Raw genomic sequence first — 22,017 nt, 5'->3', positions numbered from 1 at the left:
GTGAGGAGAAAAAAAAGGAAAGTTAAGTGGATCACACGGGTTCACGATGGCTCAGGGGTTAGATAAACCACGAAAACAGGTGTGTGGTTTACGCGAGCTAAATCAGCCATTCAAACGAACTGTGTCATTTAATGCTATTAAATGTTATTGCAAGTGAACGTGTTCGATAAGGTTAGTACTGCTTTTTTCATGAGAAGATTTAAATAGTTCTGTAAACCATTTGAGACGGACTGGGGCTTTAATAAGCAAGCGGTTTTCATCTTCTACTATCCTGTGTCACGAGTCCAACATTAATTTACATTTTAGTCCTAATAGTACACATTCCCCAAAGCAGATTAAAGTAAACACTGTAATCTAGCTAAAGCACGCACATTCTGTGCCGTACCTTACTAAAGCGCATGTAAACAAACACCCTTTCCACTGGAGAGTTTACACGGTCTCAAATAACTACCACTCTATTTAGATCTAAAACAATAGATCCCCTAAGAAAACTAAAATGTGGTTGAGCGTCGTCAAATTTCAAGGTCAAAACAGGGTTATGATCATACACATTTAGCGTTAGAGTCGTATAAGGGGTCCAAAAGAAATGTGTGTGTGCTGTTTTTAGTTTTAAAGCCAGGAGAGGCTCAAATAGCACCTTGAATTGCAAAAATTCATGTTCAGCTGGTTAGTTACAAATACCTTCAAGTTTACAAGATTTTTTAATTGTGTGCAGCTCCAATTTTAAGTTTTTGTTTAAGCGAGGAGAGGCTTCTAAAACCCTTCTTGACATTTGTTTACCACTTGTTTTTGTAGACCCCCTAGCAAGAGTGATACAACCAAACATCTTCCAAGTATAGAGGTTTTTGATTTTGACAAACACCTTCAAGTATAGAGGTTTTTGATTTTGTGCATCCCCCCCCCCCCCCCCCCCTCAAAAAAAAAGAATTAAAAAAAATGTGTGTGTGCTGTTTTTAGTTTTAAAGCCAGGAGAGCCTCAAATAGCACCTCTTGAATTGCTAAAATTCATTTTCAGCTGGTTAGTTACAAATACCTTCAAGTTTACAAGATCTTTTAATTTTGTGCAGCTCCAATTTTAAGTTTTTGTTTAAGCGATGAGAGGCTTCTAAAACCCTTCTTGAAATTTGTTTACCACTTGTTTTTGTAGACCCCCTACAAGAGTGATACAACCAAACATCTTCAGGTATAGAGGTTTTGATCTTGGACATTCATCTCCCCCTCCCAATTTTTTTGTTTTGTTTGTTTGCTGTTTTCAGTTTTAAAGCCGGGAGAGGCTCATATAGCCCCTCTTTAATTGCTAAAATTCATTTTCAGCTGGTCAGTTACAAATACCTTCAAGTTTACAAGATTTATATATTATGCATCTCTAAAAAGCTTGTTTGTTTTAAGATTTAGAGTCAGGAGAGGCCACCTAAACCCTCCCTATAATGCTAAAATTCATTTTCGGCTGGGGGACACTGCCCCCCTAGACCCCCCAGCAAGGGCGCTGCCCCTGCACCCCGCCGGAGCCTTAGCAGCCCCTGGACCCCGGACTTCCAAAATGTTCAGTCCTGGCAACATTTTGGGCTCCCGTTCATGAGATTGATTGCATTGTATTCCTTGTCTTCTCCTGAATTCAAAAATATATAAATATGTCATGTTTACTCTAAAAATGGGATCAGAATGAAAGAAAATCGTTAAAAAAAAGTACTACGGACGCGTGCTTCGCAGCGGCGAGCATGATCCGTCTCGGTCTTCGGTATGGTTAGCCAAGACTATCTGAATGTAGTCTCGGCGATGATTGGTTTGTGGTGTTTATCTTGACTAAATGTTTTTATATCGCCTCATGCGACTTGTTTTATTCTTGATTTTGGATTGCTAGCACTAGCCGTCTCTCTGTTTCATATTTCATTTTTTATCTATTTGATACATTGCTTTTTACAAATTAAATTAATTAGCAGTACACTTAAAATTGTATCATGTATAACTGATGGCCCATGTCACACTTGTCCCAGGTTTTGGACACCAAAGATCTGAATATTGAAGCAGTCAGCGAGCAGGGCAGTGGACGAGTCCTGGAATTTAAACATCATGATGAGGGAAATATAAAGGCATTTGGATCAAAGCTGGAAATAACATTGCCGTCTGATGCAGGAAAAAGGTAATACATTGATTTGTGGTAGAAATCACCAACAGTTGTATCTGAAAACACCAATCCACTCCAGAGAAACTATATTTTTGTAACAAAAACAGTATTTAAAAATAAAATGAAAGATTTTCCCCTTAGAATGCGTATTGTTATATGAATACAGTGGTAATGGTGAAATGTACACTTTTACCTCTAAAGCTGTGGGCTCTCTTTGACTATAATCTGGGGCTTGCATGGTGTTCGAAAAGATAGGGTTGGGGATCCTGTACAGAATTGTGTACAGTGAAGGCGGCCATGCGCCAGTGAAAATTTTGCAGGGCTAGTAGAAACCATCCGGCTGACCAGTGAAAGTTCTGAAGTTTCAAAGCTGCTGCAGGTGCAGGAACTTCTGTTGCCTGCAAAGATGCCACCATTTTCTAATGAAAGGAGTTTGAGGCTCCTATCTCAGAAGCACTTCCGACTTTTTGTATTAGCACTGTGGCCTGGTTGTCTATAGTATCACTGCTATTTTATGTATGTCTGAAAGTCATTATTTTAGTGTGTGGTATGTACCGGGCTAGATAAATTTGTGGTGGGCTAGTGACTTACTTGCAGTTACTCGCCCGGCTGGCTAGTTATTTTTTTTAAAGATTTGTTCATCCCTTTGTAGAAAAGTAATAAGCCTATAGTGGATGAGTTAGTGAATTTCAGTTTTATTGCACATACTATACCATACCTTAAAATTGTCTAGCCCTGGGGGGTTAGGACGGTCGCACCCGAGTAATCGAAAAAAAAAAAAAAGTCTGTATTGCGCACGCAATCCGGAAATATTCAGGTTGTGCGCGCACATAAGATTAACTTTTTCCTTGGGTGCTGTGCACTGAGTTATAATATACACATAGGCTGATAGAGCAAAGAAGCTGCCGGTGTATTGACCGAAGGCACTTAATAATAATAATAACAAATAACTTTTCTATAGCGCAAGTCCCATCAGTTGGCTCCAGGCACTTTACAAAAAGTGCAGTTTTTGGGCCGAGCATAACGATCAATGCGCTTGGTCAGCTTTTCTTCACTGAGCCCTTTGGTGAACCCTTAATTTATGAGATACGCCATGGATTAGGATACAGCCTTTTCTCCCTCATCCAGGTCGCCTTTGATTTCCTTCAATAAATCTTCATCGCAATCAATTGACAGTGCATCATTGTAGAGTTCTTCGTCTGACGAGTTCGTCTCAGCGGTCAGTTCATTTGAGCGACTGCTCTGTGGTCCATTGGGGGATGTGTCTTTACGAACAATTGCAAGTTTGGCCTTTTTCAGAAGTTGCTTTCCTTTACCTGCATGATTTGTCTGCTCATCATGAGCCTGGACCTCTGGACTGGGTTGCACCCTGTCTTCTTTAGGTCCAACTTTTGCTGACTCAGCAGCGACTTTATTTCGGCAAACTGCCTTTCCCATTTTGCATCCAGTTGTTCGATTAGTGACTTTGACTTGTCATCATCGTTATCTCTCTGTTCTTCAGACACAATACTCCCCAACTCAGGGGGAGGGGGTAACGCCAGGTTTCCCCTAGATCACTCATGATCCTGCAGGCAATGCGGAAACTCGGCCCAACCCGTATCAGTGTGCAGCAGCAAGGACAATTATCTACAAATTTGTTATTGAACAAAAAAAGAGGATAAAACCGTTTGTACTCACCTGTGGATGCGGTACCGTCCAAGCACACACACAGATATATATATATATATATATCTTTGGCACAAGCACAATGACAATAATCACAAATGGAAAACGCATGAACACTCCGAGAACGATTTTGATGGTTACATGCGTCCATTAGCATCTGGTTCTTTTTTTTTTTTTTTTCAACTTTTTTTTATTCAACAACACTCATCAAACAATCATGGCAAACTGGCAGTGCACATATATGAAACAAGTACATGTAATACAAATGATTGCATTTCATGGCGGACAAAACATTACAGTTTTTAGAAACATCAGTACTCAAAAAGTTAATTTTAATTGCAAGGTTGCAGTAACAATTGCCCATACAAAACATGTTATTATGATTCATTACACAATTCCTAAGTATGATGCCCATTTTTGAATATACTGATCCTGTCTCATTGTTATTCGATGTACATTTTATCCACCTGATGTGCATATGCTAATTCTTGTAAATAAACAGGAAGTCTTGGTCTTGTGTTTGCAATCCTGCATTTATACACATAGAATTTTGCGATTAATAAAATATGGTCAAAGCCTGCATCTGTTTTAATATTATCATCATAGCCAAAAAGTACAATTGTAGAGTTAAGTTTAAGCCTTGAACAATTATGGCATTTGTCGCGCAAATAGTTCTCAAAGTCTACCCAAAAGGCCTGTGCGTGCTCGCAGTGCCATACATAATGATAAATTGTGTCTCTTTCGACTTTGCAAAAATTGCAAAGATTGCTCGCGAGCACGCCCATGTCCCTGAGGATTGAATTTGTCACAAGCACTCTGTAGTTAATCTTCATTTGAAACCACTTCAGCTTAACCTCTTGTATTTTCCTTGTTACAGAAAAAACTTTGGGCCATACAATATCTTTGTCTATTAAACGTTCCCAGCTTTTACATGCATTGGGCAAGACAGGATTCCCAATTAGTGTTTTATAAAACGTTTTTGCACCTTTTTGAGCCATAAGTATGGCTGTGTAAGCTTTGGATAGTGTAGCGCAAGCACAATCTTCCAGAATAATGTTTGTCTTGCGTAGAACAGATTTTACTGAACTAATACAGCCATAAAAATCTAGCATGGAAACATGAGCATCCACTTTTTCATTTATCTCTTGAAGAGACAAAAATTCCCCATTCTCATGTACAATATCTTTTACAAAATAGATACCATTATATGACCAGTCCTTAAAGTGGAAAGGTGATTGACCAACCTTGAATTTGTTATTATAAAATAATGGTTCCATCAAAAACTCTGCTGGAGTATCAATATCAGTCTTGTCATAAAATTCTGTTGTTGCTTTGAACACATCTTTCCAGAATGGATTAACATGTTGATTATTTTTTAACAACAATGTTGGACCATATTTTTCCAGTAAACATATTTCAGGGCAAGTAACTTGCAAAATTTGCTTCCATTTTGGGTTTTGACAGTCTGATAGTACTTTTTTCATCCAGATGAGTTTCAATGATTTGATGTATGTTTCTATATGAGGAACATTAATGCCTCCATTTTGAATTGTTTGAACTGCCACCGTTCTTTTGACCTTGTCGTTTTTATTATCCCAAACAAACTGGAAGCATTTTTTTTGTAATTGTTGTATAGAGCATGTATTGTTAGGTGGATTTGGTAGTAAAATCCATAAATATACAAGTTTTGATAGTATTAACGATTTGAGCACTGCAATCCGTCCTAGCGGGGTACTTGATCGTTTGGACCAGATACTAAACAGTTTTTTCACTTCGTTAAATTTCTCAGTAAAGTTTAACTCCGCCATCCCTCCCAAGTCATTCGTAAACCAGAGTCCGAGGATTTTAAATTGTGCTGGATTCCACGTCATCTTGTGATTTTGCAAATATTGTTTATCACTGTTCCTTGTTCGGCCTAACCAGACGTTACAGGTTTTTTCATAGTTAAGTTTCAATCCAGATAACTTTTCAAAGAAGTTAAGTTCATAAAATAAAGTTTCATATGACATTTCATCACCGTTGAAAAAAAGTGAGGTGTCATCGGCGAACTGACTAACTTTCTGTTCAGTTTCTGCAATCTGAATGCCTTCAATAGCTTTATTTTCTCTAATTCGACATGCAAGAAGTTCTGCACATAAAATAAACAGATAAGGTGAAATTGGATCCCCTTGTCGACATCCGCGTTCTATTGTAAAAAAGCCAGATGCCTTACCATTGACCACTACCGAAGACCTTATATTAGTATAAAATGCTTGTATCCATCGTTGTATATTTTCCCCAAAGTTAAAGCATTTCAATACGTTGTGCATGTAATCCCAATTAACTCAGTCGAAGGCCTTCTCAAAATCAATTGAGACTAACAATCCTGGTAAATTGTTTTCTTTCAAGTAGTCAATGATATCGTATAAAAGTCTTATATTGTCACCTATATATCTAACCGGCACGGTTGGCCTAGTGGTAAGGCGTCCGCCCCGTGATCGGGAGGTTGTGGGTTCGAACCCCGGCCGGGTCATACCTAAGACTTTAAAATTGGCAATCTAGTGGCTGCTCCGCCTGGCGTCTGGCATTATGGGGTTAGTGCCAGGACTGGTTGGTCCGGTGTCAGAATAATGTGACTGGGTGAGACATGAAGCCTGTGCTGCGACTTCTGTCTTGTGTGTGGCGCACGTTATATGTCAAAGCAGCACCGCCCTGATATGGCCCTTCGTGGTCGGCTGGGCGTTAAGCAAACAAACAAACAAACAAACAAACCTATATATCTCCCAGCCATAAAACCCGTTTGATCTTCATTAATTAGATTTGGTAGTACTTTTTTTAATACGGTTCGCTATGCAAGATGATCCAATCTTGTAAGAAACGTTAAGTAAGGAAATAGGACGCCAATTTTTCAAATACTCTCTAGGTTTGTCACCTTTTGGAAGACATACAATTACACCCTCTCGTTGAGAAATAGACATCTCTGTTTTGGAAAAGCCTTCGTTTAAAGATCTGACAACAAAGCTACCAATTTGTCTCCAAAAAAACTTATAAAATTCAACCATCATCCCATCCATACCCGGGCTTTTACCATTATTCATGCTTTTAAGAGAATGAGTTGCTTCTGCAAGTGTTATTTCTCCTTCTAAGACTACTGCTTCTTCTTCAGAAAGCTTAGGTAAAAACGGTGTATACGTGTCTAGGTCGACTGTTTCTATCTCCCTTTCTGAATACAAATTTTGGTAAAATTCTCTTGTTTCGTCTAGCATGTCATCAGTGTTTGACAACGTCTGACCATTTTTTGATATTATTTTGAACATTTGCTTACTAATATAATGTCTTTTTTCTAGGTTGCAAAAGTATTTCGTTACTTTTTCTCCTTCAGCCGCCCATCTTGCTTTGCTACGTAGTAATATTCCTTGTATTTTAGTTTTCCGTAAGTTTGTTAATGCATCCTTTTTTTCTTGCATTTTCCCGCAGTGGGGCACTGCGGTTATGAAATTAAAGGCTCCTCCTGTTTTTGGAACCGCAGGAGCTTTCTAGTTTGCTGTTAGGTAGATTTTTGGTTCCTCTTTCCTGTCATGCTCTCTTTTTCTTCATGAATTCTTTTCTTTTTTCTGCCTTCTTGCTCATTCACCTGTATTTTTTCCAAAAATCTCTTCTCTTGCCGCTTGTCTCGCGATTCATGTATAGTTTAATCTGTTAGTGTTCTGATGTAAGTCCAGCAGTAGATAGGTTAAGCCTATTTTAACATACTGGAAACTGGTAATCTTCCAGCAGGTATTAATTTAGTTTTACTAAAGCCTGCTGGGACACAAGTAATGGGTTAGTGCATTTGTAAACAGGAATCGCTTGACAAGTGGCCCCCTTCATCCCCCCCTTCCTCGTCCTGATATGGCTCTGCGTAGTCGGCTGGACGTTAAGCAACAAATAAACAAACAAACAAAATTTCTTGCATTTTCAATAAGTCGTCTTCAGATTTATTAACAATTTTTTCAAGAAACTGAATTTCATCTTCAAGTGTTTTTTTCTAAAAGTGCATCAGCCTTTTTTTTCTTGGCACTAAAATCTATTGTGGCTTTTCTAATTTCCATTAAAAGAGTATCTAAAAATAGCTGATCAGATATCGTTAAATGCAGATCATCAGTATCTATACTTTCAATGTTGTTCCTATCATAGACCAAGACAGAATATTGATCTTTGACTGCTTTGATGGTCTTATGAACTTCTTCCACATATTTTTTATCTTTTAAGAGAGATGAATTAAATTTCCAATAATTTTTATGGCTCGTTTCCTTTTTAAACTCTAATTGTAAAACTATTATTGAGTGATCACTTCTGTATCCTGGCAGGATGTCAGCATCTTTTATTGCAGAAAGCATGTTCTCAGATACCAAGAAAAAATCTAATCTACTCTGCTGAATTGGGTTACTACGTCTCCATGTAAATCTCAGCGTTTCCGGGTTAATTTCTCGCCAGACATCAACTAGTTCCAGTTCACCAGCCATTTCAATAACCGTTTCTTGCGCTTTTACATTATTATTTCTCTTGTAATTTTGGTAATCCAGCGCTGGATTCAAAACTAAATTCCAGTCTCCCCCTATAATTATGTTTGATATATGCAAGTCCTCAATTGTTTTTTGTAAATAAACATAAAAATCCGGATCATCGTTATTAGGTCCATAAATATTAGCTAACAAAATGTCTTTGTCCATAGTTTGAATGAAGACCAATAAAAAGTTTCCTTGGGTGTCTTTAATGACTTTCTTGACTTTAAAGTCAAAATTATTGTTAAATGAGATACAGACTCCACGAGACTGCGAGCTATGTGATGCAAAGTAGCACTCATAACCCCACTCTGCACGAATTTGCTTTTCAAGTTTAGTGTGGAAGTGGGTATCTTGTAAAAAATATATAGAAAACTGTTTCTGTCTAAGATACTGAAATACATCTCGCCTCTTCTGAAAGTTTCCCAGACCCTGGACATTTGCTGAGGCTATCTTAATATCAGACATGGCATTGAAGAATTACATTTGATAATGTGCAAAGCCGGTTAGCATCTGGTTCTTAGCGGCAATTGACGGCATTGGTCTGTGGTTCGCGCTCGCGATACTTGCGTGACTTCGTTGCGACTCAGTCATTGGGTGAATGATAATCAGACATTTGAGCCTTTTAATCCGTATAAATGTCAGATGTCTGACACCTAACGACATCCCTAACTAACCTGTGAGTCTGATATTCGTCGATTTGACCCAAGTTAAAGTGAATACCATGTGCACGCATAATAAAATTGAGAGATTTCCCACCATTTCTGGAGTGTGCAAACAATACGGGGTGTCATTAAATTACATATTCTTACTCCGAATCACATTAGCATTGAACCCACTTGAGATGCTTAGCACTGAAAACGCTGACCTGTCTAAGGGAAGCAACCCCATCACCAAAACGAAAGCGAAAGTAGCTTTGGTAATGAGCAGTCACACTGGGAGTTACCTCCCGTATTGGTGTGTACCACGTCACCTCCTATAACTCCACGTGTCTACCCTCATGCGATTTTTTCACCTCTGAGTGAATGGTCACTGAATTTTTCGCTCCTATGGTCTGCTCTTGTGTTTCTTGACACCTGCCGGCCATGTTACCTGTCTGTCTGCTCGTCACTACTACTGTTTGGTGAGCTCGTTCCTGTATTGTGTTCTCTTTCTCGCTTTTTGTTGCTGAACTTTCGTCCGTGTTCGGACTTGTTTGTCAGTGACTTGTTGCGTTGTCGCCATTGTTAGTGTTTTGAGTTAGCTTGCTAACTTCCATAAGAATGGTACTTAGCCGTGCGGGCCTCCTTTGGGTTCGGCAAGCATGGTTATTTTGTTGTTTCTCTAGAGAATTATTCTGTTTTACTGACGTTGCAGTCCTTTGACGTCTTGCGTGTTTCAGTAATTTTAGCCGTGTGTGTTTCGCCATTTGCATTGTTGTTTTTGGTAGGTAGCCGTTGCTTGTTTACTTTTGTAGTTTACAAGCTGGGTTAGTGGTTGTTCTTTGAACTTTGTAGTTACTGAAGTTTCTGTCCGTTGGACTTACGTTTTTTCAGTAAGTTGTGCGAATTTATCCGTATTTTTAGCTACCGATAGTTCGTCTGTTTGGATTCGTTTATCAGTTGCTATGTTTGGTTATAGCTTTTTGTTGCTAGGCGGACGTTTAAGGCTAGCTTATGCTTTAGTCCGCCGTCGCCTTTATTAGCTTGGGATGGTTGCGGTTTAGGCTGCAACTCTCTCCTTGTCCGTGCAGGTTTCTGCTTCTCGCACTTGTGCTTTTTGCAGTCTTTCACGTCCGTTGTTTTTTTGTGCTCCCTTCTTGTGGAAGGGGGCTTTGGTGTCCTCTCTCTTGTTATCTTTAGTTCCAGAGTTTGGAATTGGATGGGAGAGGAGATGCAGCGTTCCACGGCGGTCGGCAGTGTCATGCTTCCTTCCGTGGTGGGTGTTCGGTTGCTGGCTTCCTTGTTGGAGTCTCCAGCAGTTTGGCGTTTCCGGCCGCTGGCAGTGATGTCCGGGCTTTGGCTTCAGTGTCTTTGCCTTCCACTACCGCCTTGGATCAGCGTCCTTCCTCTTCGGCTTCTGCCTCCGCGGGGGGGCTTGGCTGGTAAGCAGAACTGGTCCGATAGCCCTCGTGAGGCGCCTGGACGTTCTCCCTCGGGAGACAGTTCTTTCGCACTGGGTCACGCCCGGTACCAGGCTGATCTTTCATTTCCGGCGTACCCTTTCGAGGACCTGGACTTGCTAGAACAGCAGCGGCAGTCGGTTTCGGCTGCTGCATTTCCGGCTTTCGCCGGAAGTGATGGTCCGTCCGCGCAGGCACGCTACGGCGGCTGCGGCAGGATGGAACATTCACTGACTTCCGGTCCTTCCGGATCGCGAAGTCAACCCTCGCAGCCTTCGCTTCCGCATTGCGCGGTTTCGTCGGCTGCGTTTCCGGCTTCGGCCGGAAGCAGAGGGTGCATCCACATTTCCGGCTTTCGCTGGAAGTGATGGTCCTCCTTCGCAGGCACGCTACGGCGGCTGCGTTCGGATGGAGCATTCACTGACTTCCGGTCCTTCCGGATCGCGAAGTCAGCCCTCGCAGCCTTCGCTTCCGCATTGCGCGGTTTCGTCGGCTGCGTTTCCGGCTTCGGCCGGAAGCATACTCCTGTTCTGCCACTTCCGATGACCCCACGAGGGCTCGGACTGCGGCGGAACAGTAGCGGTGGCCGTTTTCGGCCACTGCGTTTCCGGTTTCGACCGGAAGCATAGGTCCTCCCTCATGCGTTTGCTCTAGCAACGGCGACGGGATGGACCGGAAGCGGAGGCCGTTTACGGCCACTGCGTTTCCGGTTTTACCGGAAGCATAGGTCCTCCCGCATGCGTTCGCTCTGACTACGGTGACGGGATGGACCGGATGCGGCGGCCGGTTACGGCCACTGCGTTTCCGGTTTCGACCGAAACATAGGTCCTCCCTCATGCGTTCGCTCTGACAACGGTGACGGGATGGACCGGAAGCGGCGGCCGTTTTTCGACCACTGCGTTTCCGGTTTCGACCGGAAGCATAGGTCCTACCTCACGCGTTCGCGCTGTCAACGGTGATGGTATGGACCTGACGCGGCGGCTGTTTTCGGCCGCTGCGTTTCTGGTTTTGGTCGGAAGCATAGGTCCTCCCTCATGCGTTCTCTCTGCCAACGGTGATGGGATGGACTGCAGACTGGCCTCTGGGCTTTATGGCTTCCGGCCTCAGTCTATGCAGCCTTCGTTCCCGCTTTTTGTGGTTACGGCGGCTGCGTTTTTTTCGGTCCTCGCCGGAATAGGAGGTCCCCTTGCACACGTACGCGAAGGCGACGGTGACGGGATGGACCGCCGACTGGCCTCCTGGCTTTATGGCTTTCGGCCTCAGTCTATTCAGTCCTCGTTTCCGCATTCTGTGGTTTCAGTGGCTGCTTTTCTGGCTTTGGCTGGATACGCTGTCTCTTTTCATGGCTCTTTCAGCCAGAGAGAGAGCAACAGCGGTCGGCCTTGTTGCACTCTGTGCTTCAACCTGGGCAGTTTTTGCTTCACCCAGAGGGTGTTGTGACTTCCGCTCTTCCAGGCATGGTGGATGGATGATCGCTCAACTTACCCTTTTCCTCTATAGTCAAGGGATGAGTCAGGTGATTTCCAGAGACACGGTTTCCGGTTTCCGGTTATTGCATGTATCCTTCCGCCTCTGGGTTGTTGACTTCGGCCAGGTCCTTCACTAGCCCATTCTGAAGTTCAGTCTGGGTCAGAGAAGAGATATAGTCGGGATTTCCGCTTATGCTAAAGTTTTTACTTGAGCTTAGGTGGAGGTTTAATCCTGTTATTTTTTCTGAGGGTGCATCGGTTTCGGCGGCCTCCGTTTTTGGTTGCCCCGTCGACGATGGCTTATTTCCGTTCCGTGAAGGGTGATGACTTCTCCTTCCGGTTCGCACATTCTCCCTCAGGGGTTTTCCATCTCTATAGGTGCTGGCTAAGCTGGCGCATCTTCGAGGTGGCATTCCTTCTGTCCCTGCTCCACTTTTGGTTCCGTTGGGCCATTTTTGGGGCAGACACAACCTTGGGGGCGGCTGGGCGCTTGTCTTACCCTTTTCTTTTTGTCAAGGGAGGTGTCAAGACGATGTCCGAGTACACGGGTTTCCGGTTTTCCGGTTTTTTACCTGCATACTTTCGCCTCTGGGTTGGTTGACTTCAGAGGCACTGAACGGCCTTCGGGCTTTCTTCACTTGGCTTTTCCTTACTCTCACACCAGTCAGAGTATTAGTCAAAGTGATACTCTGGTACACGAGTTTCCGGTTTTTGGTTACCCCGTGCATCGTTTTTTATGCCACTGGACTGTGACTTTGGTCTTTGTCGTCTGCTTGTCCACTCCGACTGTGGGTCTGTGGCTGCCGAGCAGACTTATTTGGGATTTCCGTCAAAGCTCAGGTTACCCTGGAGGCTGTGGCGAAAGTTTCCCTTGTATTTCCGGAAGGGCATCAGCTGTTTTGGCACCCTCTTTGGGGGCCTTTACGGCCATGACAACTTCCGTTTTTTCGTGAAGAGGGAGTTTTCCTACTCTGGTTCGAAGATTCCTCTTCTGTGGCATACCACCTTTTACAGGTTTTGGGCTAATTCATCCCATGCATGAAGTGGTATTTCTTCCGTTTCTGTTCTTTTTCTTGTCCCTCAAGGCAAGTTACGGAACAGTCTCAGCTTTAGCTTGCTTGGGCTACACGGGCTTCTTCTGACACTCGTCCTTTGCTTCTCCGCGGTCGCCTTTACTGGTGACCCGGATTTTGCTTCCTCTACTGGTTTTTGACTCACATGCGAAGCAAAAGTGAGTCTATGTACTCACCCGAGTCGTCCGTCCGTCCGTCCGTCCGGACGTCCGTCCGTCCGGAAAACTTTAACGTTGGATATTTCTTGGACACTATTCAGTCTATCAGTACCAAATTTGGCAAGATGGTGTATGATGACAAGGCCCCAAAAAACATACATAGCATCTTGACTTTGCTTCAAGGTCAAGGTCGCAGGGGCCATAAATGTTGTCTAAAAAACAGCTATTTTTCACATTTTTCCCATTTTCTCTGAAGTTTTTGAGATTGAATACCTCACCTATATATGATATATAGGGCAAAGTAAGCCCCATCTTTTGATACCGGTTTGGTTTACCTTGCTTCAAGGTCAAGGTCACAGGAGCTCTTCAAAGTTGGATTGTATACATATTTTGAAGTGACCTTGACCCTGAACTATGGAAGATAACTGTTTCAAACTTAAAAATTATGTGGGGCACATGTTATGCTTTCATCATGAGACACATTTGGTCACATATGATCAAGGTCAAGGTCACTTTGACCCTTATGAAATGTGACCAAAATAAGGTAGTGAACCACTAAAAGTGACCATATCTCATGGTAGAAAGAGCCAATAAGCACCATTGTACTTCCTATGTCTTGAATTAACAGCTTTGTGTTGCATGACCTTGGATGACCTTGACCTTGGGTCAAGGTCACATGTATTTTGGTAGGGAAAATGTGTAAAGCAGTTCTTAGTGTATGATGTCATTGCTAGGTTTAGTTATTTGACCTTGACCCTGAAGGTCAAGGTCATGTAAAGGTGTAGGTCAAGCATGTGAGTCGTATGGGCTTTGCCCTTCTTGTTCAGTTATGAGAGACTCGGTTGTGTCTGTTTCAAGACGCATCCTTCTCTCTTAGGAGGAGATGGGACGTCAGTGTTAGATCTGGGTCTTTCGCTGAGTCGGGCTCTGTCTTTCTCTAGCAACAAGACTAGTTCTGATGTTTCGTCCAAACTTAAGTTTCGCTTGGGTTGGCCTCGGAGGTAACATACAGATTTTCTGAGGGGGCATTGTCTTCGGCAATATCAGTTTGAAGGATCATCCTTTGTGGCTGACCATCTCTCTGTTTTTGATTAGTCCTCTCCTCTTGGCAGAGGGCTAGCTAATGTTCCGAAACTTTTGGGTCGTTCCTTTACCGGTGTTCAGCGGGTAATTTGGAACAGCCACTGTGTTACGGGCGTCGTGGCTCTCAGCCTTAGTCTGTGCGTCGATCTTCAGCTTTTAGCTGCTTGACTTCGCTTTTCCGGTACCTGTGACTGCGGATCTTATGCTTTCTTCATCCTCATTCTAAAATGAGGAGAGTCAGATCGACTTCCGTTAGGTTGGGTTTCCTTTTAAGGTCACCTTTCTACCACAGGCAACATTGACTAAGGTGTTTTGCTTTTTGTCTGGCCTTCTGTCTCTCAGAGACGGACAGACATTTTCTGGTTGTTTCGTCCAAATTTCAGGTTTCTCTTGATTTGGCTACGAAGGTATCTTCCAGTTTTTTTCCGGAGAACTCTTTTTCTCGGGAATTTTCTTGACTGCTTGGCTTCACGGTTTTTCGTGTATGCTTACCAGTCTTGCTTTCAGTCTGAGGTTGGATTCTCTTTCAAATTTTCCTACGAGCAGACTGTATTGCGTACGCTATTGTTCTTGGAACTTCTGGTACGCTTACGCTCTTTGTGAGTTTTTGTCATCGAGTTGGACTCTGGTACCTTGTGCCCGGATGTCTCTCTCTTTCTCTTACGTAGTGATTGGTCGCTCTTCCTTTGAGCTGACTCTCTTTTTTCCACGCTTTTTGTTGACTTTTCCTTCCAAGAAGAAAAAGGGGGGGGGGGGGGGGGGGCAGATTGTCTTTCCCCTCTACTCGGCTCGGGTTCATTTAATCCAGAGTGCCTTTTTGCTTTTTCGTCCGTGGGATTGAACGAGGGTTTGGGCACAGATTACTAGCCTTCTGAGGTTTTTTCTTTGGCTAGTTTTGATTTAGAGACTCCTTGGCTGTCATTCAGCACGTTTCTCCGATCCCTTCCTGATTTGTTGGCAGCGGGCCAGTTCCTGGCTAAGGATTAGTGTGAGTTGGAATTTTTTCTTTCCACGGGGCCCTTCCTGCCTTGTTGGCATGGGGCCACTTCCTGGCAAGGTTTTTTAGAGTGAGTTAGATTTTTCTTTCCCACCGCCTTGTTGATGTTATCTGCTAATGTGATTCGGAGTAAGAATATGTAATTTAATGGAAAATTTCCTAAGTAAATTTTCATTTGATTAATATACTTACCCGAATCACATATTTTATGCCCTCCCGCCTGCCCCGCATATGGTTTTGATGTTTGTTTAAAAGCCGTATGAGGGTAGACACGTGGAGTTATAGGAGGTGACGTGTAACACACCAATACGGGAGGTAACTCCCAGTGTGACTGCTCATTACCAAAGCTACTTTCGCTTTCGTTTTGGTGATGGGGTTGCTTCCCTTAGACAGGTCAGCGTTTTCAGTGCTAAGCATCTCAAGTGGGTTCAATGCTAATGTGATTCGGGTAAGTATATTAATCAAATGAAAATTTACTTAGGAAATTTTCCATTTATGATTTTAGATTCTTCTTCTTCTTCTTCTTGCGTTCGCCGTCACACCATCAGTTTAGTCTGCGAGACGAATGACGTCGTGGCTTCCAGGTCTTGTCTGCTCCCATAGAGTTTGGTGCGGAGAGGGACTGATGCTGGCCACACTTTGTCTCTGATTGGTTTGAGTTGGGGGCATGTCATTAAGACATGTTCTGGAGTCTGGTCTTCCAGACCACAGGGACAGGTTGGTGATGGGGTCAGCTTCAGCTTCCTGAACATGTGGGCGTTGAGGCGACAGTGACCAGTTCGTAGTCGCATGATCACTACTTGCTGCCATCGTTCTAGGAGATGATATGCGTCTCTCGTGGATTGTGGTCGCATTGCTGCCTTCACGAGGGTTTTCTTTTCAGCGAAGCTGACTGGGTTGTCTGGTTGTTCCTCCCTGGCTCCGAGTTTGGCGAGCTCATCAGCTGTTTCATTGCCTGGAATTCCGCAGTGTGCTGGAACCCATTGCAGGACTACTCGTCGAGTCTTGGCAAGTTCCTGGAGTTTTTCCATCAGACGAGGAAGTTTGTTTCCTGCAAGGGCTTCCAAGGCAGACAGTGCATCAGAGAGGAAAACTTTAGTCAAGCAGTATGTCAGTCCTTTGTACTGGAAACTTGCATTCTCCCAGTAAGGTAATATATTGTACTACGTTGCAAGCCCCTGGAGCAAATTTTTTATTAGTGCTTTTGTGAACAAGAAACAATTGACAAGTGGCTCTATCCCATCTCCCCCCTTTCCCCGTCGCGATGTAACCTTCGTGGTTGAAAACGACGTTAAACACCAAATAAAGAAAGAAAGAGAGGAAAACAACTTGGGGGCATTCGCTTTCCGAGTCATGAATCATGGAGGCTGCTTGCATGATGGCCTGAACTTCTGCTGCATAGTTTGAGCAGTACTTTCCTGTTGGTATCCCTGCTGTAGAAGTGTGCCCCTCAGGAGATCTGACAAGTACACCTGCTCCTCCATTGGCCACGGCGTTTGTTGCTGAACCGTCTGTATACACGTGAATCCAGGCTTCTTCAGGGTACCGTTCAGCAATCACGGCGAGTGTTAGGGTGCGCCTGGCAGTGTCGTTCTGGGAATCTTATGAGGTAACGTAGGGGACTGTGGTGGAGATCTGAAGATTCTTGTAGTCTTCATTCCATGGCTGCGGCAGATCTGAGAAACTGATTGGTAGTGCTGATGGAGGTACAGAGGCTTGGTGCTCTCTGGCAAGTCTCTTGCTTTCATGTAAGAAGCTGCTGCGCTTGAGGCGGTTCTTTGTCAGGTTATCCATCCTCTTCTTCATCGGATGCGCAGGCAGGCACTTGAATTTCTCTGTCTGAACCATGACCTTGGCGTCTCTCCTTTGACTGAGGGGTTGAATGGCAGCAACTTCTTCCATGGTCTTTATTGGTGTGGATCTCATCGATCCAGTAATGATCCTGAGGGCTTGGTTTTGGACCCTGTCCAGTGTCTTTCTTTCTTTCTTTTGGTGTTTAACGTCGTTTTCAACCGTTCAAGGTTATATCGCGACGGAAGCGTCTGCTGGTGGGTCTTCGCTGCTGTAGACCAAGCTGTGGAGCCATACTCAAGATGGGGCCTGACTGCTCCCTGGTAGACTCGCTTGAGTATCTCTTCGTTTGCTCCCCAGCTGGTTCCGGCTATAGCTTCCGCATGATGGCAAGCTTGCGCCTGGCCTTTGCTTCAGCATTGTGGATGTGGGGTTTCCAGGTCTGTTTCTTGTCAAAAGTGACACCAAGATATGTTGCCGCGTCATCACTTCTCAAGGGTGTGTCACCAAGCTTGATGGTTCCAGTCTTTTATTTTGAGGATAGGGTGAAGAGTGTTGTGGAGGACTTTTCCTTGTTGATGGCAACACACCATTCATCTGCCCATGCCGCCAGCCGGTCAGCAGCCAGTTGCATCCTGTAAGTGGCAGTTGTGGCGTATTCCTCCTTGCACCACATCACCAAATCATCAGCATATAATGCAGCGTGGATACCTTTGGGAAGAATTTGTACAAGGTCGTTGATGAAGACCAAGAAGAGTGTAGGAGAGAGGACTCCTCCTTGTGGGACACCATGTCGCAGTAGTATTTTCTTGCCGACTCGACCGTTGACTGAGATTCTTGCTCTGCGGTTGTGAAGATAGGATCTGATCCATCGCAGCATGTTGCTTGCGATTCCACATCTCTGCAGTTTCACAAGGAGGCCATCAGTCCAGACCTTGTCAAAGGCTTTCTGTAGATCAATCCAGGTGGCGAAGAGGACCTTCTGTTCCTGGAATGCATCTTCTATTTCTTGGGAGAGATAGGTTGCCTGGTCTTCTGTGCTGTGAAACTGTCTGAAGCCGGCCTGTTCAGGAGCCAGGATGTTCTCAGTCTCTAGATACCAAAGCAGGCGCTGGTTGACCATCCTCTCTAGGGTCTTCACAGTGCAGCTGGTCAAGCTGATTGGTCTGTAACTAGCAGGCTTCTTCTTGTCCTTTCCTTTCTTAGGATAGGAATCATGATGGCCTCTCGCCAAACTTGTGCCAATTTGCCTGTGTCCCAGCTGAGATTGAAGACCTCCAGTAGTTTCAGGACAGCTGTGTTGCCTAGATGCTTCAGCATCTCGTTCGTGATCCCATCTGGCCGTGGGGATTTCCTGGTTTTTAGTTTCCTCAAGGCAATTTGTAGCTCATGAAGAGTGAAGGGTTGCTTCATGGGTTCCACATCTGTGAGGTGTTGTGGCCGCTCTCTCTGTTTTCTTCTTGCTTCTCTTTGTTGGACAGGACTGACAGGTACTTTGCTCTCGTCTGCATAGTTGTCAGCAAGACGGTTAGCTGCTCGTCTCCCTGTCAGCATCTCTCCGTTCTCTTCCAGTGTCACATTCTGGCTTCTGTTTTCCTCATCATTGAGCTGTCCTACGACTCTCCACAGCTTCGTTCCGTCTCTCTCAAGATTCAGCGCAGCGGTTTTTTCTCTCCAGCTTTTGCGTCTGGCCTGGATCTTTGCCTTGAGAAATTCAGCCTTTGTCTGCTGGAGCCGTAGGTGGTTCTCATCTGATGGGCTACTTTTTGCTGCCTGTCTGGCAGATTCCATCTCATCCTGCAGTTCTTGTAGCTGGTTGGTCCAGTATGGCTTGTACTCTTTGCGAGCACCTCGTGGGATAGACTCGTGGGCTGCTTGCAGGATGCAGGCGTTCAGGTCTCTGACAACGTTATTGATGTCTCTACCTTGGACATGGAGGTCCTTGGTAAGAGTGTTTGTTTGGTGTCTGAAAAGACTCCATTTAGCCTTCTTGTAGTTCCAGCGAGGGTGCACAGGGTAGTTCATGGTGTTCCTGTTGATGGAGAGGAACACTGGCCTGTGGTCACTTCCTCCTAACTGCTCTCCCACCTCCCTGGTGACGTCTCGGTGGACATCTTCGGTGCAGAGAGCAAGATCTGGAGTGGAGGTATTGCGCCATCGTCAGGAGTAGAAGGTTGGAGTATCATCTGGGGAGTTTATGAGGATGAGATAGTGTTCATCTTGCCAGTCTTCCACTTCTTCACCCCGGCGATCCATCTGACTGTAACCCCAACTCTGGGAGTGAGAGTTGAAATCACCTACTGCGAGAAAGCTCGAGTCTGGGACTTCGATGGTGGCAAGGGATAGTGGACGGTCGTTGGGGCAGTAAAAGTTCAGGATCTGCAACTCTGTGTCATTCAGTTTGGCCCAAATCATCTGGTACTCTGCTCCCTCCATGTGGACGGCTGTTTCGCAGGCTTGGATGTTGTTCCTAACTAGTGTCAGGACTCCGCCTTTGCGTCTGTCAGCTCTGTCCTGTCTGAAGCACTGGTAGCCTCTGACCTTGAAGGTTTTTCCCATCTGCAGGTGGGTTTCTTGAATGCAGCAGACGTTGATGCTCCTTTCATGCAAGATATGTTCTAGCTCTGTCTTCTTGTTCATGACTCCTTCTGCATTCCAATGCATCACCAGAAAAGGTTGACGCTTCTTGGATGTTGAAGTGGTTGTTGTGCTACCAGTCGCATTCCTCCTCCGTCCCCTGGCGCAGCAAGACGGACGAGAGGGACCTCCAGTAGCTGAGGTTGGACTCCTTTGAGGCTTGGAGCCCGGCGCTGCCTCACCCTGGAGGGACCTCAGTGGGCGAGTGCCATGAGTGTCGCTTCTATCTGATGGTGTCATGGTTGGCGTTGATGCGTGGTACCAGGGTTTATTAGAGTGCGCCGTGCAGCCCAGTACCTCCGTCTTCAGCACTCGAGGTCTCTGTCGGGGTTGCCTCACCCTTAGCTCATGGCCCGTACGTCTTACCCTGAGAGCACAGGGGGGAGGATTTGCCGGGAACCCGGAGCTAGGGTTTTAATGCGCCCATAATCGCATTAGATGAGTCCCGTCGAGGGGCGATGGAGCATTTCAAAGAGAGTAGCAGTGCCGCCTGCTACCCCACTCCACCCTGGTAGGAAACACCGCCAGTTTGGTCCGCGGCCGCAAGCGGCTGGTCTTCATATCTGAAGTCCGTTCCCCTATCCGCCACCCGGGGACGCGCTGGGTTGGGGGTGGTCGCCCCACTGAAAATCCCACACTGGGTTAAAGAAGTTCAGCCTGTCCCAGATGATTTTAGATCATTCAGGTGCAACCGTCCTTACCCCCTAGGGATAGGCAGTTGTAAGGTTTGGTAAGTGAGCTGATTAAAACTAGATTTCGGAAAAAATCGCACTTTTGCTTTGCTGGGCAATATTTCTGACTGTGATGTGGTACTGACAGGGTAGAATTGTTAAATAGACTACTGACAGTAATAACTTCATTTTTGTAATCATTTTGTGCACATGTTTATTACAGGCTGATAGTAAGCATCCAGTACATCACGAGTCCTACTTGTTCTGCCCTGCAATGGCTGTGCCCAGAGCAGACAGCAGGCAAACGTCAACCTTATCTTTTCAGTCAGTGCCAGGTAAGCTTGTGTTCTAATTCTCTGGAGTCCACTTTGCTTCATAATGCATGCATGACAATAATATTATGTTTACATCATTGTAATTCTGAGAGTGTGTCAGAAAAAAAGGCTGAGATGTTAAGTAACATTAAAATTAGGGCAGAATTTATTTTTAGCCACAATTTAGTTTTAGGTATAACAGGGAAAAAAGTTCTTGAACTGAATATTCAAAAAAAAAGAAGGAATTGTGCATTGGAAACAGGCAAAAACAAAATACATCTTTTTCCTCACTGCTGCAAATAAATGGACAGGAGGTAGAACAAGTTGAACATTTTAAATATTTTGGAACAGCATCTTACTTTCACGGAAAATGTTGATTATATTTGCAAGAAGGTAGATCAGTGCCTATATCTTTTGCGCAAGCTCAGAAGTTTTAATGTTAGCAAAGACATTTTAGAAAATGTGTACACATCTCTTGTGGAAAGTGTTTTAACCTTTAACCTGGTTTCTTACTGTGGCAATTTAACCGTTAAAAACAAAAGCAGATTAGCATGAGTCGTTGGCCTGGCAGGCAAAATCATCGGAAGGAATCAGGTACCTCTGTCAGGGATGTACACCAGCGCTCTGAAAAGGAAAGTTAAACAAATTCTGAGCGACGAATCCCATCCTCTTCAATCTAAGTTTGAAGCGCTGCCGTCAGCCCAGCGACTCAGGGTCGGAAGAATACTTTTAAAAACTCCTTTATTCCTACAGCAATATAACCATTTTAAATGCTGATAACAAATGTTAATCTTCCAATTCTACACTTGAGCTGTTCAGACTATGTGTGTGTTTGCGTTCGCTGTGTTTAAGAGCGTCAGTTACTGTGATATATATACATGTTGCTCATAACTTAAATGATTATGCAATAAGTTGATCTTAGTAATGTATTTCATAGCTGCCCACCTTCCCGAATTTTTAGGGAATCTCCCGATGTTTGAAATCCGTTACAAAATCCCGAAATTTGTTCGATTTTCTACAATAATTTGTGAAAGCAGCCTCTTTTTTGTGGACGAAACCGGTGAAAAGACGCTCTGGTTAACCGAGACCAGACAAGTCAATGTGCGCATGTACGAAAAATAAGTTGTGCTTCTTTCCAGTTTTGGCCTTCTAAAAATGCCGCCGAAAAAAAAAAATCAATAACCAAAGGCTAAAGTGAGGTTTTTACCGCAGTACAAGGCGAACTATGACTTTATCAACAAGTCAGACAAGGGGGGACACCACGCATTTTGTAAAGATTGTTGATGTGACTAGACCCCCACAGGAATTTCATAGTAATAAGGTTGGCAGCCATGGTATTTATGTTCGATTAAGCTTTTTTATTATCGTGTCTTTGTGTTATTAGATATGCGATGTGGTGCCAAACGAAAA

General features: G+C 44.2%; 1 protein-coding gene across 1 annotated transcript in view; it reads left to right on the top strand.

Moving 5' to 3' along the window:
* LOC138964091 (leukotriene A-4 hydrolase-like) overlaps positions 1-22,017 on the top strand; it is a 116,702-nt gene that overhangs the window by 9,472 nt on the left and 85,213 nt on the right. Inside the window, exons 2-3 of the mRNA XM_070335979.1 lie at positions 1,995-2,140; positions 20,517-20,628. Coding sequence (XP_070192080.1) covers positions 1,995-2,140; positions 20,517-20,628 — 258 coding nt within the window. The remainder of the gene's footprint in view (positions 1-1,994; positions 2,141-20,516; positions 20,629-22,017) is intronic.

This window comes from Littorina saxatilis, linkage group LG4, assembly GCF_037325665.1.
Source record: "Littorina saxatilis isolate snail1 linkage group LG4, US_GU_Lsax_2.0, whole genome shotgun sequence".
In the NCBI taxonomy this organism is placed as follows: Eukaryota; Metazoa; Mollusca; class Gastropoda; order Littorinimorpha; family Littorinidae; genus Littorina; species Littorina saxatilis.
Note: the sequence above shows the minus strand (reverse complement) of the source record. Positions and strands in the feature narration are given on the sequence as shown.